The sequence below is a fragment of the Zonotrichia leucophrys genome, chromosome 24, assembly GCF_028769735.1.
Source record: "Zonotrichia leucophrys gambelii isolate GWCS_2022_RI chromosome 24, RI_Zleu_2.0, whole genome shotgun sequence".
Classification (NCBI taxonomy): domain Eukaryota; kingdom Metazoa; phylum Chordata; class Aves; order Passeriformes; family Passerellidae; genus Zonotrichia; species Zonotrichia leucophrys.
In genome coordinates, this window is record NC_088193.1 from 1,823,578 (window position 1) to 1,839,742 (window position 16,165).

A 16,165-nucleotide genomic window follows, 5' to 3' on the forward strand; every position below is an offset into this window, starting at 1 on the left:
TTTGTGTGGTGAGGGAAATTTGCTTTGTCCTGGCGCCCAGCACAAGGTTCCTGTGCTGTCCCAGCTCCTGCTGCCTCTCCCAGGCAGGTTTGGATGCTGCACACTTGTGCTCAGCACCAGCACAAAGTGATTTTCGCCCTCATGGCCTCAAAATGACAGATTCCAGTGTAGCCACAGCCAGCTGTAGCATTTGGTGAGGGTACAATTGTTCCTAAATACTGCCAAACCCCCAATAGGGTTGTTTTCGTGTAAATGCATTGTTTGTGTGTCTTTGAGCTGTCCAGGGAGGAACTCACCAGATTTAGGCCACTAGAAAACATTTGGGTGAGCCTAAATTGGCATTTTTCTCTCCTAAATTTTACAATTCCTTTGGAAATCAGGAAAACATAAAGAGTAGCTTTGTTCTGCTGGTGCAGGCAGGTGCAGTGGTGTGAAAATAAAGCTGAGCTAAATGCCAGAGCAGTCAGAGATCCCTGTTTGCAGAGCAGGAATTCACACCAAGGCGTACCTGGAAGCTCTTTGCCCCTGAGCCCAGCCCTGCAGGTGTGGAGCAGAGGGTAAATCCGTGTTATTTCAGCTGCAGAGGGGTTTGGGGCTCTGAAATATCCAAATTTGAGATGTGGGGCTGATGTGGTGGCTGGCTGGTAACGCTGCCAGTGACAGATCCTGTCCCACTGAAGTCTCTGGGAGGTTTGTCTGAGTCAGGACTGAATTCATGGCCCTAGATCAGGAGATCATTGAGAAAACAGGAATTTTCCAGACCCTGGACTGCAGCCCAACAAGGACTCCATGGCATTGCTGTTATCTGGCAGTATTTTTGCTTTTCTGTAGTGTTTGAGTGTGATGTGCTGAGCCAGGGAACCTCAGTGACCTCTCCTTGGAAAGCTCCCCAGGCCCAGAGGTGCACACGATTCCTTTATGGCTTTCTGATTTCCTGTCCTGGAGAATGAGTAGCTTCACTTTTCCCTCTGATGAGAGTGTCAATATTTTGGTTGAGGCTCAGGAGTGCCGTGGCACAGGCAAATAAATTGATATATTTCAGGAGATGCATCCCCTTTGAACCCCGTTTATTGCTTTCTTGACAAACGAGAGGCTCTTGGCTGGTGAACACAATTTCTCTGGGTTTTTCTGCTTTCTAAAGCCCAGGATTGTTAGATGGTTTTATTATTTACAAGACTAACTGAAAAAATAATTTCTTGTACTCTTTATTACCTGGAGTCCAGCTGCCACCCAGGCAATATTTCAGCTGGCCTTAGTGTTCATTCCTGGGTGAGGTTTGAAAACCCAGGCTGAAAGTCTTAAAGACTTTCCAAGAGTATTTTTAATTGAATATTGACAAATGTGGAAGACACAAGCACTAGATCATGTAAGTGATCATAAAGTTGTTGGAAAAGAGCAGCAGTTGAGGTTGGCATTGAAATTAGTGGCTTATATTTGCAGAAAAACCCAGCAAAGAAATTAATTCCAAGGAGCTTAATTCACCACTGCTTCCTCCAGTTTTATGAAATTCAGAGATATTCCCTAGGTCAAACTGGGATAAAGCAGTTGTGAATCAAGCTCGTGGTTGCTTTGATTGCTTTTCAATTCCTTTCACTCCAATGTATGTAAATTCTGTGTGTGAACATAAAACAAAGATGAAACTGTTTCATCATTTCTTTCTGGGTTGTTCTGGTTAGAAAAAAAAGACAATTTTTTTTCAATAAAGATCTACAGTAACTTTGCTATGCCTAGAGTGTTTTATTTCCTACCCACAAGCATTGGTTTAGCAATCAATTAGTTCAATAATATATGTACAGGCTAGAAGCAGAGGTTAGCTGTCAGACTTCTGTGCTCATTTTACACACGAAGCAGACTAAGCAGGAATTCCTTGATCCAGCTGTGGCCTGGAGGCATTTCCTGCAGCAGTCCTTGCTCCTGCAGTTCAGCTTCAATCACTTTTATCCTCTCCTGGCACCCTTGGGGATGTGTGGGTGTGCAGCCACAGCTAATGCCGAGCTTGACTGAAAATCAGATTAGCCAGAAAATTGTATTTCCACTTCCTGAGATTGCAAGGGGTGGCTCTGGAGAGAAACTACCCAAGGAGAGAAACAACTCCCACCACCTTCTGCCTGAAAAGCATCAAATATTTCTGTCTGCAGCAGAATCAGCCAGGGGTTGGTGTGACTGAGTGTGGGATGGGCTCCTCCTGTTTCAGAGGGTTGGAATTTCCTTCGAGTAGGAGCTGGGGGAATAGAAGTGGCTCCAGCCAGAGCCAGATGAGCAAAGTGAAGCAGAGAAATGTTCTCCCCATCACTAAGGGCCACCAGCCACTCCCTGGGGCATGCCAACTCTTTGTCTGGTGCAAAATATAAGGACAGTAAATAAATAAAAAATAAATAAATAAAACCCCTCTAACCAGGAGTTTTGATAGAAATTAGAGTTTAACAGGTTGATATACTAGAAATATATATCTAGAGAGTTTAGAAATATATCAATAGAGAGTTTAACAGGTTGATATATTACAAATACATCAATAGAGAGATTAACAAGTTGATGTATTACAAATATATCAATAGAGAGTTCAATAGGTTTATACATTACAAATACATCAATTAGGGAATTTAGGAGTTCGATATATTACAAATACATCAATAGAGAGTTTAACAGGTTGAATATTACAAATACATCAATTAGGGAGAGGTTGTTAGCCCTGATGGTGAGGTTTCACCCACACACCCAGAGCTGTATCACCCCAAAAAGGGATTTATACATCCAATTCCCCAAACTGGGAATGGTGGAGCACTTTGACACCTCCCAGTGGTGAATCTCAGCTGCAGGAAGGTGCTGAGGTGGGAAGGAGGCAGCAGGCAAAGCTCAGGAGATCTGAGGGCTCTTGGACTCTGCAGCTGCTGGAGGTGCAAAGCCCTTCCCATGAAAATGGGAATTTTTGGAGCTCATGGCATGGATTTGTGCAACCCTGGCTGTAAAACCCCAAAAAGTGGCAGGGCTACCCTGTAAAACTGTTTGCTCCCAGCGTGGTCCATGGTCCATCAGTGATGGGTGTCTTTATTTATTTGCTGTCTTAGAATTCTGCATATTTATGCAGCTAAAGGCCTGCGGGCCCACACGCTGGCAGCCGCAGAGCGCATGAGGGCCCTGAGGAGACTCGATGCCAAGGAGCACAGAGGAAAGGTAAAAAGGGTAAAAAGGGGGCCACTTTCTCCTGCAGACAGCAAGGTTTGGGATGGGAACAGGCTTGGCATGACAGACAGCAAGGTACCCTCAAAATCCAGCTCTGCCCCTGCAAGGAAAGCTCGGCACTGATGGGCCTCACTCGGGGGCAGGACTGTAAAATTCAGTGGCAGGACTGTAAAATTCAGTGGCATGGTCATAAATCAGGTGGGATGAGAATAAGCCCATTCTTTTTTCAGCCCATGAGTGATGTGTGAAAACACCAATCCAGTAAAATATTTGTGTGTTGGCATCAGTCTCTGAGGCTGAAGGGTTTACAGCCAACTGACTTGTGCTGGACCTGATGCAATTGGGGTTTAAAAAATGCTGGGTTTGTGTTGCCATCAAATTATGGGCTGAAGAGCAGCAGGAGGAGTCCGGCAAGAGCTGGAAATCCCCATCTCATGTGGGATTCCAAACCATCCTGTGAGCTGTGCTCATTCCTGGCACCACAGTCCTTGGGATTTCAGCCAGAACTTTCCCCGCTCCTTGTTTTACACCAGCAGCTGCTGCTGCCACCTTAGGATTTTAGCTTTTATATTTTTCATATATTTATAATCCTGCAATTCTTTAGTGTGTAACTCTAAAGCTCCATAGCCTGTCAGCTACTGTTCTCACATTTTATTCAGACAAAATAGTTCTTTTGTAGGTCTGGAACTCAACGACACCTCACTGTCTCAGCCCTAAAAAGTATAAAGGAAAGTGACTTTGGGGAGGAGTAAATTGGGGTAAATGACTTCATTACCTAAAGCTGAAGTAATTGGAGGATTAACCCCTGATTACTTCATTACTTGAAGTAATTGTAGGATTAACCCCTGGTATGACCAAACTTATACTTGTCTGAAAAGCCCATGAGCGTTTGGGTGCAGCCTCAGGGACACTTTGACTGCCCAAGCTGAACCTATTGAAGAGCTTCAATAAAACCCCACTTTTATTCTGTTAATCTTGCCTAGCCCGTGTTTCAGGCAGCCCCTCCAAGGCATCCCTGGCAGGCTGAGCTCTCACAGCTGTCTGTGCTGCCCTTGCAGACTCCCCTGCTGGTGGCTGTCACTGCCAGGCAGGCAGCCATCGTCCACGACCTCATCCAGGCAGGAGCAGATGTCAACGCTGTGGACAACAAGGGCCAGTCAGCTTTGCACCTTGCTGCAACGTATGGCTACACCCAGGTCCTCCAGGTAGGAACGTGGATGCTGATTAATAATATAAAATGTATATATTGTATATACGAATATTAAAAAATATATATTTTTATATATGCATTATCTATTTATATATAAATAAATATATTATATATATATTATATATTTACTTATATGTATATATTATATATTTACTTATATGTATATATCTGTATTATTTATATATGTATATATAAGATACATTTATTTATATATAATGTATAAATATACACATATAAAATTATATATTTGTGTATCAATATATATTTACATAAATAATGTATTGTATATATAAATGTAAATTAGATATATTTTACATATAAATATATATCTATATATTATATATTTTACATATAGACAGTATATTGTACATATATATTTTGTGTATATATTGTATATATGTATATATATACACAATATAGCCATGCCAGGGCTAGCCACAGGCAGAGTTTGGTGGCTCTGCTGAGTTCCCTGAGGGCAGGGAACAGGGGTGAGGCACCAGGGTGTCCAGAAAATGGAATTAATTAAAAAACCTGCCTTGATTTGTGTCAGGGCTGAGCACAGGCAGAGTTTGGTGGCTCTGCTGAGCTCTCTGAAGGCAGGGGTGAGGTGCCAGGGTGTTCCAGAAAATGGAATTAATAAAACCTTGCCTTGAGGGCTGAGCACAGGCAGAGTTTGGTGAGGGCAAGGGACAGGGCTGAGGTGCCAGGGTGCTCAGAAAATGAAATTAATTAAAAATCCTGCCTTGAGGGCTGAGCACAGGCAGAGTTTGGTGGCTCTGCTGAGCTCCCTGAGGGCAGGGACAGGGGTGAGGTGCCAGGGTGTCCAGAAAATTGAATTAATTAAAAAACCTGCCTTGATTTGTGTCAGGGCTGAGCACAGGCAGAGTTTGGGGCTGTGCTGAGCTCCCTGAGGGCAGGGACAGGGCTGAGGTGCCAGGGGGTGCCCGTGGTGCTGGCACCACGTCCAGCATTCGTTAGCTGTGCCCAGGCTGGGCCCTGCGAGGGCAGTTAATGTGTAACACAGCCAGTTCTCTGGAAAACAGGTGTTTCCTTAAGTAGGAAAAGGGGGTTTAATCCAGATGATGCCAACAAAGCCTCTCAGAGTGCCTCGTGGTGGTTTGGATTGCAAGGTTCCTTTGTTTGGTTTTTCTTTTGTGGGTTTCTTTGTTGGTTTTTTTTTCGCCTTGACATAAAAAGGGACAACGGGCAGAGACTCGCTCCTCGATGTGGTCAGAGCCATGAAAGGTTTTATGGCTTGTTTGTTTATTTTATTGGGTTTTTTTTTTCCTAATGGATTAACTATCTAATCTCTAATAAGCACCTCAGAGCTAGGTGTCAATATTTGATCTGGACATATTTTATTTTTGTTAGAAGGTGATAAGTCAAGCCCTAACCGTTCTGGGTGATCTTTCAGTGGGAGGATTCTGTCCTGAGCCTTGTCTGGCTTCACACTGATGAGTCACTGCAAAAATTCTCAGCCTTTAATGTGAACAACTTGCTTTATTCAATCAAAAGAAAGAAATAAATTCTCTGTAATAATATAGACAAGGAGATACTTAACTCCATCATGTTAAATCTGTAATTTTCTTATATTAAAGAGAGGGTTTTAAAGTTTTGATTCTCTGCTAAATCCAAGAAATTCTCACCTGCAGATCACAACTCCTGGTGTTTCTGTAGCCTCATTGCCACAAGCTGAGGCTTTAACTTCACACACTGCTGCACAAAAAGTAAATAAATCCAGCCTGAGAATTGTCAATGCTGGCAAACTCTTAGGCCATAAACTTTGGCTACACCTGTCAAGGAGGGATTTTCATTTGTGCTTGTCAAGGATCACTCAGAATAAACATGTCCTGGTGTCACTGGTGGCTTTGCCTAAGCCAGGGTGAAAGTGAGGAGTCTGGCACTCCTGACCTGGGGCAGAGACTGAATTTACTCTTCTGAACTGAGAACCTGAAAGGATAATTAGATAATTAAGAAACCAGGGAATGTGGTCAGCTTGAATGTCCCTGTTGGGAGCCTTCACAGCACTGGAATCTAGTGTCAAAAAATGGTTTGTAATTAAAATATCACTATCTGATGTTGTTTGGTTTTACATTTTGTTGGTTTTGGCTTGCACAGTGTTCTGCTGAACAAAAATTCTGTTGCCTCCAGGTTATCCTGTCACTGGGTTTCCCTCTAGATTTGGAAATGAAGGATTTTGAAGGTAAAAACCTTTGCACAAGTGGTGTGGAAACCTGTCTTGGATATTTCATTGCCTGATGCTCGTTGGGTTTTGGGGGTGTGCTGGGAGACCAGAGCAGGCTCAGAAAATTCCTGGGGGAGAGAGAGTTGTGTCTGTGCACCCAAATGCCACGAAATCCAAAGGTGCTGATGGCTCAGGGGGGATTAAATTGGAGCTAAAAACATGCTGGAATGCCCCAAAAAGTGCCCAGAGAGACAGAGAAGAAACCTGAGACGGGCTTGAGCCTCGACAACACCTGCACAGATTGGATGAATGGTGGAATAAATGATGAAGATGATTGATGAATGGGGAATGATATTGGATGAATGTGGGATGAATGGGAATGAATGATTGGGAAGTGGGAAAATTTGGGATGATTGGATGAATGGTGGAATGAATGATTGGATGAATGGTGAAATGAATGATTGGATGAATGGTGGAATAAATGATTGAATAAATGATTGGATGAATGATGGAATGAATGATGGAATGAATGATTGGATGAATGATGGAATGAATGATGGAATGAATGATTGGATGAATGGTGGAATGAATGATTGAATGAATGGTGGAATGAATGATGGAATGAATGATTGGATGAATGGTGGAATGAATGGTGGAATGAATGATGGAATGAATGGTGGGATGAATGATTGGATGAATGATGGAATGAATGATGGAATGAATGATTGGATGAATGGTGGAATGAATGATTGGATGAATGGTGGAATGAATGTGGAAAGATGAAAAATGGTGAATGATGAATGAATGTGATGAAGATGGATGGAATGATATGTGGAATAAATGTTTGGATGAATGAATGATGTGATGATGAATGTGGTGATGATTGAGAATGATTGATGAATGTGGTGAATGATGGATGAATGGTGGAATGAATGACTGGATGAAGGCTCTCTGTGCCAGCCCTGCTCCTCCCTGCACATCAGTATTTTCCTGGCAGTATTTTCCATGCCCTGTTCCTTTCCCAGGCCATACCCCGCTCCACTGCGCTGTGCTGGCCCACAACGCCCTGCTGAGGGAGCAGGGCAGGCAGGCAGCGGCAGAGGAGCAGCACAGGGAGCTGCAGCAGCAGAGCAGGGAGCTGGAATCCTGCATCCATCTCCTGGTGCAGACTGGAGCCTCCATCTACAGCCGGGTGAGGAGGGGCTGGGTAATCCTGGTTAATCCCTGGGTTTGTCTGGGAATTCTCCCCCCAATTCTCCTGCCCAAAACACAGGATTGGAGAAGGAATGAGCTGCTGGCATGAGGGCCAAGCCTTTTCTCCTTCCAAGGGACTGCTGGCAGGGTTAGGTGCTTGTTATATGATTATTGTAACTATTATAATTTAAAAAAAGCTTCCAATTGCAATAACATAAATTATAGCATCTGGGCTACCTCAGCCTTCTCATAAGACTAAAAATCAAATAAAAGTTTTTTAAAACACCTCTCAATTACCCCATCTCTAAGTCAAGAAAAAAATATTATCCAACAGGTGCTGCCTTTTGGAGTTCCTGAAGCAGACACAACACTCAGAGGGTCCCTGGAGGGAGGGAGATGCTCCCCATCAGCTGCACAGCTGGCCTGGGTTTCCTCTGTTATATTTATGGATCTCTCCAGCTTGTCCTGCTGAACATTTCTTATTTGGCTTGTTTATTTAATATTCTTTTTCTGTGTTTTGAAATAGGATGTGAAAAGCAACAAGACAGTTCTTCATTACACAGTGCAGGATGGGAATGTCTCCCTGCTCAGGTACTTCCTGGAGCTGAACGCTTTCAAGTGCAAGGATTTTGTCAACAACAAGGTAATTTTTATCAACAAAAGGGTTTTTTTTTTACAGAGGGAAAGGGCAAAAGTTGCTAATCTGAACTTCTGTTCAACCCCAAACTGCATTTTCCAGTAAACAGACAGCTCACAGAAAAACAGCACCTGGCTTGAACTCTGTCATGAAAAGAGAGAGGAGAGAATGAGGAGGAGATAAGCAGGGAGGAGGAAGAACAGGGGAAATGGTTGCTTGAGGAGGAACATGAACTTTAGATCAGGCTGAGGATTGAGCAAACAGCCCTGCAGTGATGCAGGGTGTGACAGCAGCGTGACACTGAGAGGTGGCACTCAGGGCAGCCAGGTATCAATCAGCTCATCTCTGCTGTCAGATGTGGCACCACAGGAAGGACAAAGTCCCTGCTTCTGTCAAGGGACACGGGGATTCTTTCTGCCTTAAACATTATTTGCAGATTTTCTGGCACAGCCATCCCCAGGTTGGGTAAAGCAAGGGGGAAACCTCCCCAGAGCTGCCCCTGGGAGCAGATCCTGAGATTCCCCCTTGTCCTTCTCCTCTGGGGAAGGGGACAAACCTGGGGGTTTTTGTTTCATTTTGGGACATAGCAGGGCTAAGGAGTGATTCTGGCTGCTTCCCTCTCTATCCCTCTCCTTTGGGGAAGGGGACAAACCTGGGGGTTTTTGTTTCATTTTGGGACATAGCAGGGCTAAGGGGAGATTCTGGATGCTTCTCCCTCTGTCCCTCTTCTTTGGGGAAGGGGACAAACCTGGGGGTCCCTGTTTCATTTTGGGATACACCAGGGCTAAGGGGTGCTTCTGGCTGCTTCCCCCTCTCTTTCCTTTGGGGAAGGGGACAAGGTTAGGAGTTCCTGTATCATTTTGGGACAGGCTGCCCCTCTCAGCAGAGCTATAAGGGGTGATTCTGGCTGCTTCACCCTCTGTCCTTCTCCTTTGAGGAAGGGGACAAATCTGGGGGTCCCTGTTTCATTTTGGGACACAGCAAGGCTATAAGGGGGTGATTCTGGCTGCTTCCCTCTCTGTCCCTCTCCTTTGGGGAAGGGGACAAACCTGGGGGTTTTTGTTTCATTTTGGGACATAGCAGGGCTAAGGGGAGGTTCAGGCTGCTTCCCTCTCCTTTGGGGAAGGAGACAAACCTGGGGGTCCCTGTTTCATTTTGGGATAGGCTGCCCCTCTCAGCAGGGCTATAAGGGGGTGATTCTGGCTGCTTCACCCTCTGTCCCTCTCCTTTGAGGAAGGGGACGAACCTGGGGGTCCCTGTTTCATTTTGGGATACACCAGGGCTAAGGGGTGATTCTGGCTGCTTCCCTCTCTCTTTCCTTTGAGGAAGGGGACAAATCTGGGGGTCCCTGTTTAATTTTGGGATAGGCTGCTCCTCTCAGCAGGATAAGGGGGTGATTCTGGCTGCTTCACCCTCTGTCCTCCTCCTTTGGGGAAGGGGACAAATCTGGGGGTCCCTGTTTCATTGCAGCACCTGCAGTCTCAGCCTTGCTCCCCAGAGTTTGTGTCCCTCAGGAGGGAACTGAATTCCTCTGTCAATCCATTGCTCACCAAGGCAGACAAAAGGCAGCTCCACTTTTTTTAACCTCCCCCCGATTTCTGTTGGGCTGGAGAAAACCTATTTTGGGTTGTGTTTGTGGGTGATGGCGCCAAGCTGGGGCTGTTCTGGCCAGTGAAAGGCTTTTCACTGCATTCCTTGTGTATCTTTAGAGACCCTCAGGCAGGTGAGAGCCTGTCCAGGGGAGTCTCTGTTGTCTCTTGATCACAATCCTGGGAGAGCTTCCTCCTGTGATAGGATCGCTCAGAGCCTTCAGCCTCATGGCTGAGCTGTCTGGGGCAGGGAGATATCCTGGAATTTTTAGCTCTTCAGAGCATGAAGAAGCCAAGGAACCAGCCATGTTTAGGTTTCCTTGGCTCACCCAATGCTTGTGCTTGTCTCACTCCAAATCTGTCTCCATGGCATTTTCACAATGAGAAAAATATTGGAGCTTTGGAGATGTTTTCCATCTGGAGGATTCCTGGAGCCCACTTTGTCTCAAATGAGACCTGTTAAAGTCTGCCTGAGGCTTCAAGGTCAGGCCTTGTCAGATCTATCTTAGCCCATGCCTGGATTTGGAATCTCTCAAGTGCAGATCTTTCCATTTTAACAAGAAATCCTGTAAAGAGCTTGTAACCATCCCTTGACTTTCTGGGATAATAAACTTGACAAGGATCTGCTTGTAAAACATGCCTTGTCTGAGAAAAACTGTTCATTTTCTGCAATTTTATTTTCTGCAATTTTATTTTCTGCTTCAGTTCTCCCTGATGTCTCAGCGGTTAACAGGAGCCGAAAATCACATTTTTCATTTCCCTTTTGAACAACTGGAATATTAACACAGGCTGCAGTTTGTGCCCAACCATTCCAAAGCCACGACAAACCCATGATTGTTTCTGAGAGTAAAAAACCAAACAGCTGCCTCAATGAGACTCTTGCAGACTAAAAATATCTCACCTTGTGCTTTTGTTTATCAGCTTTTTCTCATTTCCAACCGTTACCAGTCATACCTGACCAGACAGGGCACAGATTTCTTCATGGTCTGGTGGCACCAGAGCTTCTGCAGCCCCTCCATCCCTGCCTGGCTTCACAGCCAGCTCTGTCCCTGCTGTGCCAATCCTGGCCCTGGGAATTGGAATCTTCCTGGCACTTGGAAGTTTTGGGAAAGGGGGAATGTGTGGAGCACAAATGGGAGTGGTGCTGTGGAGCTTTGTGTGATGGGCAGCAGTGTGATCAGTTTGGTGTCTATAATCCAGTGTGATATATTATATTGCTAGAATTTAATGCTTCCCAGAGAAATATTTCCATGCCTGTTACAGCCTTCTCTTTTTCCAGTAACTCCCCAGGTCTCTGCTTCCATGAAGGTGTGATTTAGAGAGTGATTTTTTAATGGCAGATTTCAGTGCAATCATACATGAGGCTGTGATTTAGGGAATGATTTTAGAGTAGTTTTAGGGAAAATTCAGGGCAATCATACATGAGGCTGTGATTTAAGGGGTGACTTCAGAGCAGTTTTAGGGGGAAAATTTCAGAGCAATCACACATGAGGCTGTGATTTAGGGAGTGATTTCTTAATGGCAGATTTCAGTGCAATCATACATGAGGCTGTGATTTAGGGAATGATTTCAGAGCAGTTTTAGAGAAAATTCAGTGCAATCATACATGAGGCTGTGATTTAAGGGGTGATTTCAGAGAAGTTTTAGGGTGATTTCAGATAAATTTTAGGATTTCAGTGCAATCATACATGAGGCTGTGATTTAGGGGATGATTTCAGAGCACTTTTAAGGGGGATTTCAGAACAACCAGGTTATGATTTATGGGAATTTATGTAGACAGGGAATGTTCCCGCTTCAGGGCTATTCATCACCTACACCCAAAACATCAATGCCCCCAATTTGTGGTGCTCTAGCAAAGAAAATAATATGAATCCACAAAGCTCCTGCCTGGGAGAAGCAGAGCAGAGATCCTCCCTCAGCTCCTGATGACAAATCCCATGAGGATTCTTCTCTCATTTCACCTCTCCCTTTCTAGGATGATTCTGGGGAGATGGCACAGCTCACCAGGGAGTTTATCTGGGTTTTTCACTCCTTTTTTTTCCCTTCTCCCTGCTTTAGGCCCATGGCAACACAGCCCTGCACATGGCAGCTGCTTTGCCTGGGGACAAGAACCAGAAGGAAATGATCCAGCTGCTCCTGGAGCACGGGGCAGACCCCAGCATCAGGAATTTGGACAATGACCAGCCCATCCACATGGCCCCTGCTGGAAAAGCTGGGGATCAGGTATGGGATCCACAGTGCTGCTCTTCCCTATCACACCTGCACGCTCCAGGGGTGGCTGGGTTTTGTGCTTGTGGATATAAAAATATTCCTGATGTATTTGGGTGTTTATTGAGGTCCACATGTACATGTAAATAATTGTGTGTGTGAGTGGTTTTGGGGGCTCAGATGGTGCTTCCTGAAATTCCACATTTTTTGGCAGGTCAGGAATTTGCTGAAGAAAGGGAAAGTCACACCTGCATTCAACTCCTGCCACAGAAATGCCAGATCCTGATTTATCTGCAATTTATGGAACAGCTTCAGCTCCAGCTTCTGCCTCCTATAAAAACTGTGAGGGTGGTTCTGCAGCACACCCCTGCTCCTGCAGGCTTCAGCCAGGCTGGGCTGGGAATTTTCTCAACCTGTGGCCACGAGCAGCACGTCAGACAGCAGAAGATGAGCTTTCAAATGGTTGAAAACTCAATTTTGGTAACAGAAAATGTGAATAAACCTCCAGCAAGGAGGTGAGCAAATCAAGGAGCTGCTACAGAAATATTCCGAATAAGTTCAAAGCACAGCCAAGCTTTGAAACCCTTGGAGGTGACAGAGCACAAGGTGACAGTTTGGGTATAAAAGGCTGAGAAATGCTGCTCTGAGACACCCAAACTGTGCCTCTGGCTGGGGCTGTGCACAGGGACTGCTGGAAATGCTGCAGCCTCTGGGGTGTGCAGCTCCCACTGCCCCTGCTCCCCTGGGAATGGGGGATCCTGAGGGAGGAGAGCCTGGATGGAGAAGCTGAGCCAGCCCTGGCTGCATTTCACCCCCAGGATGGACATCCAAAGGCACGAGCCCCAGGGAGGGTCCTGCAAGCTGGAACTGCCATTCCCAGCACTCTGCGAGGGCTCTGGAGCAGCTCCTCAGGGTCAGCCCAGGGAAAGAAACAGCTGCTGTGGGAACAGGAACATTGTGTGTGGCTGCTGAGGGAGAGACCCTCTCCTGAGGGGAGACTTCCAATGCAATCCCATCCACTCCAATCCAATGCAATCCCATCCACTCCAATCCCATCCCATCCAATCCAATGCAATCCCATCCACTCCAATCCAATCCAATGCAATCCAATCCAATCCAATGCAATCCCATCCACTCCAATCCCATCCCATCCCATCCCATCCAATGCAATCCCATCCAATCCAATCCAATCCAATCCAATCCAATCCAATCCAATGCAATCCCACCCCATCCAATGCAATCCAATGCAATCCAATCCAATCCAATCCAATCCAATCCAATGCAATCCCATCCCATCCAATCCCATCCCATCCAATCCAATGCAATCCCATCCACTCCAATCCCATCCCATCCATCCAATCCAATCCAATCCCATCCCATCCAATCCAATCCCATCCAATCCAATGCAATCCCATCCACTCCAATCCCATCCCATCCAATGCAATCCCATCCAATCCAATCCATCCAATCCAATGCAATCCATCAAATCCAATCCAATCCAATGCAATCCAATCCAATCCAATGCAATCCCATCCACTCCAATCCAATCCCAACCAATCCAATGCAATTCCTTCCAATCCAATCCAATCCAATCCAATCCAATGCAATCCCACCCCATCCAATCCAATCCAATGCAATCCAATGCAATGCAATGCAATCCCACCCCATCCAATCTAATCCCATTCATTGCAATGCAATACAATGCAATCCCATCCAGTCCAGTCCCATCCCACCCCATCTAATCCAATCCAATCCAATCCAATCCAATCCAATCCAATCCAATCCCATCCCATCCCACCCCATCCCATCCCATCCCATCCCATCCAATCCCATCCCACCCCATCCCAGTCTCCAGCTCTGGAAGCCCCTCAGCTCAGGTGGGAGCTGACCTCGCCTGTGTGGAGCCAGAGATTCCCTGTGGGTCTCCCAGAGCCCTTAGGGCAGCAGACCCGTGTGGGTGCGTGCAGGGGGTTTGGCAGATTCTTTTTAGCGTTTCTGTGAAATGATTTGTGGATTGCTGTGCAATCAGTGGCTCTGCAAGGCCGTGTTTTGGCAGAGGCTGGGGCTCACTCTGGGCTGTAATTTGGATTTTGCTGGCTCCTCTGTGTGCTCAGGCTGTTCCCCAGCAGGGTGAGCAGGGAGATGAAGGGCAGAGCTCTTAAATCACTGCAGCCACTTCCTTGAGCACCCACTGGCTGCTGCCTCACTGGGATTTCCTGAGGCACGGGCAGGCCTGGAGTGTTTGAACAACTGACAGGAACAAAAGCTTTTAAGAAATGCAGAGATCTCGATTTTCCAGCCCTCCTCTCTGCTCTTGGGCCATTGCCTCTCACTACACGTACCTACAGTCCTGCTGACAGAGAAGCAGACGTGTATTTGCATGTGTTTGCATAAATTTTCATGTATCTGAGCACAGGCCAGCAGAAGCCAGTGCTGTCTCACTTGGAAGGATGTCACAATGAGCCCTGAATGGAATGAGAAGAGTATCAGGGACGTAGTACTGTGTGTCAAGGCAATGATGGATAAAATATCAATTTCTGGAACCAGCAGAACTGTCAAACTGTGAGCAATGTGAAAATGTAAAAAGCTTTTTACCACCTTGAAATGTCTGTGAGGTGACTGAATTCCTTTGGCAGTGAGAAAATACAGGAGCTTTCTTTCCTCGAGTGGCTTTTCTCTTTATTATTGTGTCATCTCCTGGGAGTTTCATACAAAGCAGTGTCAATGGGAGTCTGGAACCATCCCCATCCCCAGAATATCAGGGAAAATGTCCTTTTGGGGCAGGAATTAAAGCATCCCCCTGGCAGCTGGGAGCTGGTGGGTGAGGTTTGCAGTGGGTTTGCAGCCATGGCAGCCCAGGATTCCTCCTCTCTGTGCTCAGCTTCCCAAGCCCAGCCTGCAGAGGCCTCCTCTGAAAGCAGCCACAATCCCCAAGCTGCTCCTGTTGGCTTTGGACTGGAGCCACCAGGCTGTTGGAAGCTGCTGCTTCCCCCTGGGTGTAAAACAATTTTCCCTTTTCCTTTCCCAATTCCTGGCCTGGCTGTGAAGAAAATCCCTTTTAAATCTCAAACCTGAGTGTCTTCTCTACTTGTCTCACTGATTTGAGCAGTTCAGAGCTCACCTCTCCAATTTTTATTGCTCTTTCAGGGGAAATGTAATTTCTCAAAGCTCAGCCTTGCTGGCAGTGTGTGATATCCCTTTATTTGTACAGTTTATCTCTTCCTACCTGTGGCTTTGGATAAGTTGTTAATAACAAAGGCTCGTTATCACCAAACAAACGCTCTGAAGTGGCTCCATAGAAAAGCTGTCAGTCGGTTGGCAAGGGAACCTTTTAGATCAAATTCTCAGGCAGAGAAGCTGAAAATAAGAACTTTTTCTTTTCTCTGTAACTGTGAGTGACTTCTGGAGTTATTCATGGCTTTGTAAGCACAACATGATCCCCGGGTTTGTGTTTATAGAGGCAGTCATGGCTTCACCTGGCAGGGACTGATGAAATGCCAGCCTTGCAGCAGAGCCAGCTCTGGTTAAAGTGTTTCCTTTAACTCCTTTTTACTTTTGGGAGGGATGAAAGAGGGAAATAATACATTTCTCACAGCCAGAAAACGCACCATCCACCTTTGAATGGCTCCTCTGTTGTGTTTTTTATCCCTTTCTTGTGTCAACAAGGCCTTGTGTCAACAGCCAGCAAGCTTCTACTTGTCCTGAGTGTGTCCCTGGGGCTGTTGACAGCATCTCAAACCAGTTTCCAGTCTGGCACAGGTGGGATTGCAAAACCACTGCAGAAGGAGCAGCAGGGAAGGAGGAAGAGGCTGCAAGGGATGGAAATGGTGCTGCTGATGGGGTGGAAGCTGGGGCAGCCCGCAGGTTTTGGTGTGTAGGAATATTCTGCTGGAAATATCTTGGTCTCCTCCACTGAGGAGGAGTTTTTTGGCCTGGATCAGGCGTCATCCAAGGATCAGGAT

At 46.0% G+C, this 16,165-nt stretch overlaps 1 protein-coding gene across 1 annotated transcript; it reads left to right on the top strand.

Moving 5' to 3' along the window:
• The first annotated feature begins 3,126 nt into the window (after nt 1-3,126).
• On the top strand, nt 3,127-12,654 carry LOC135457355 (NF-kappa-B inhibitor delta-like). Its single transcript, XM_064731874.1, has 7 exons — nt 3,127-3,171; nt 4,239-4,385; nt 6,542-6,593; nt 7,601-7,767; nt 8,296-8,412; nt 12,054-12,218; nt 12,583-12,654. The coding sequence occupies exons 1-7, from the start codon at nt 3,127-3,129 to the stop codon at nt 12,652-12,654; spliced, it is 765 nt and encodes a 254-aa protein (XP_064587944.1).
• Nucleotides 12,655-16,165: the final 3,511 nt, after the last annotated feature.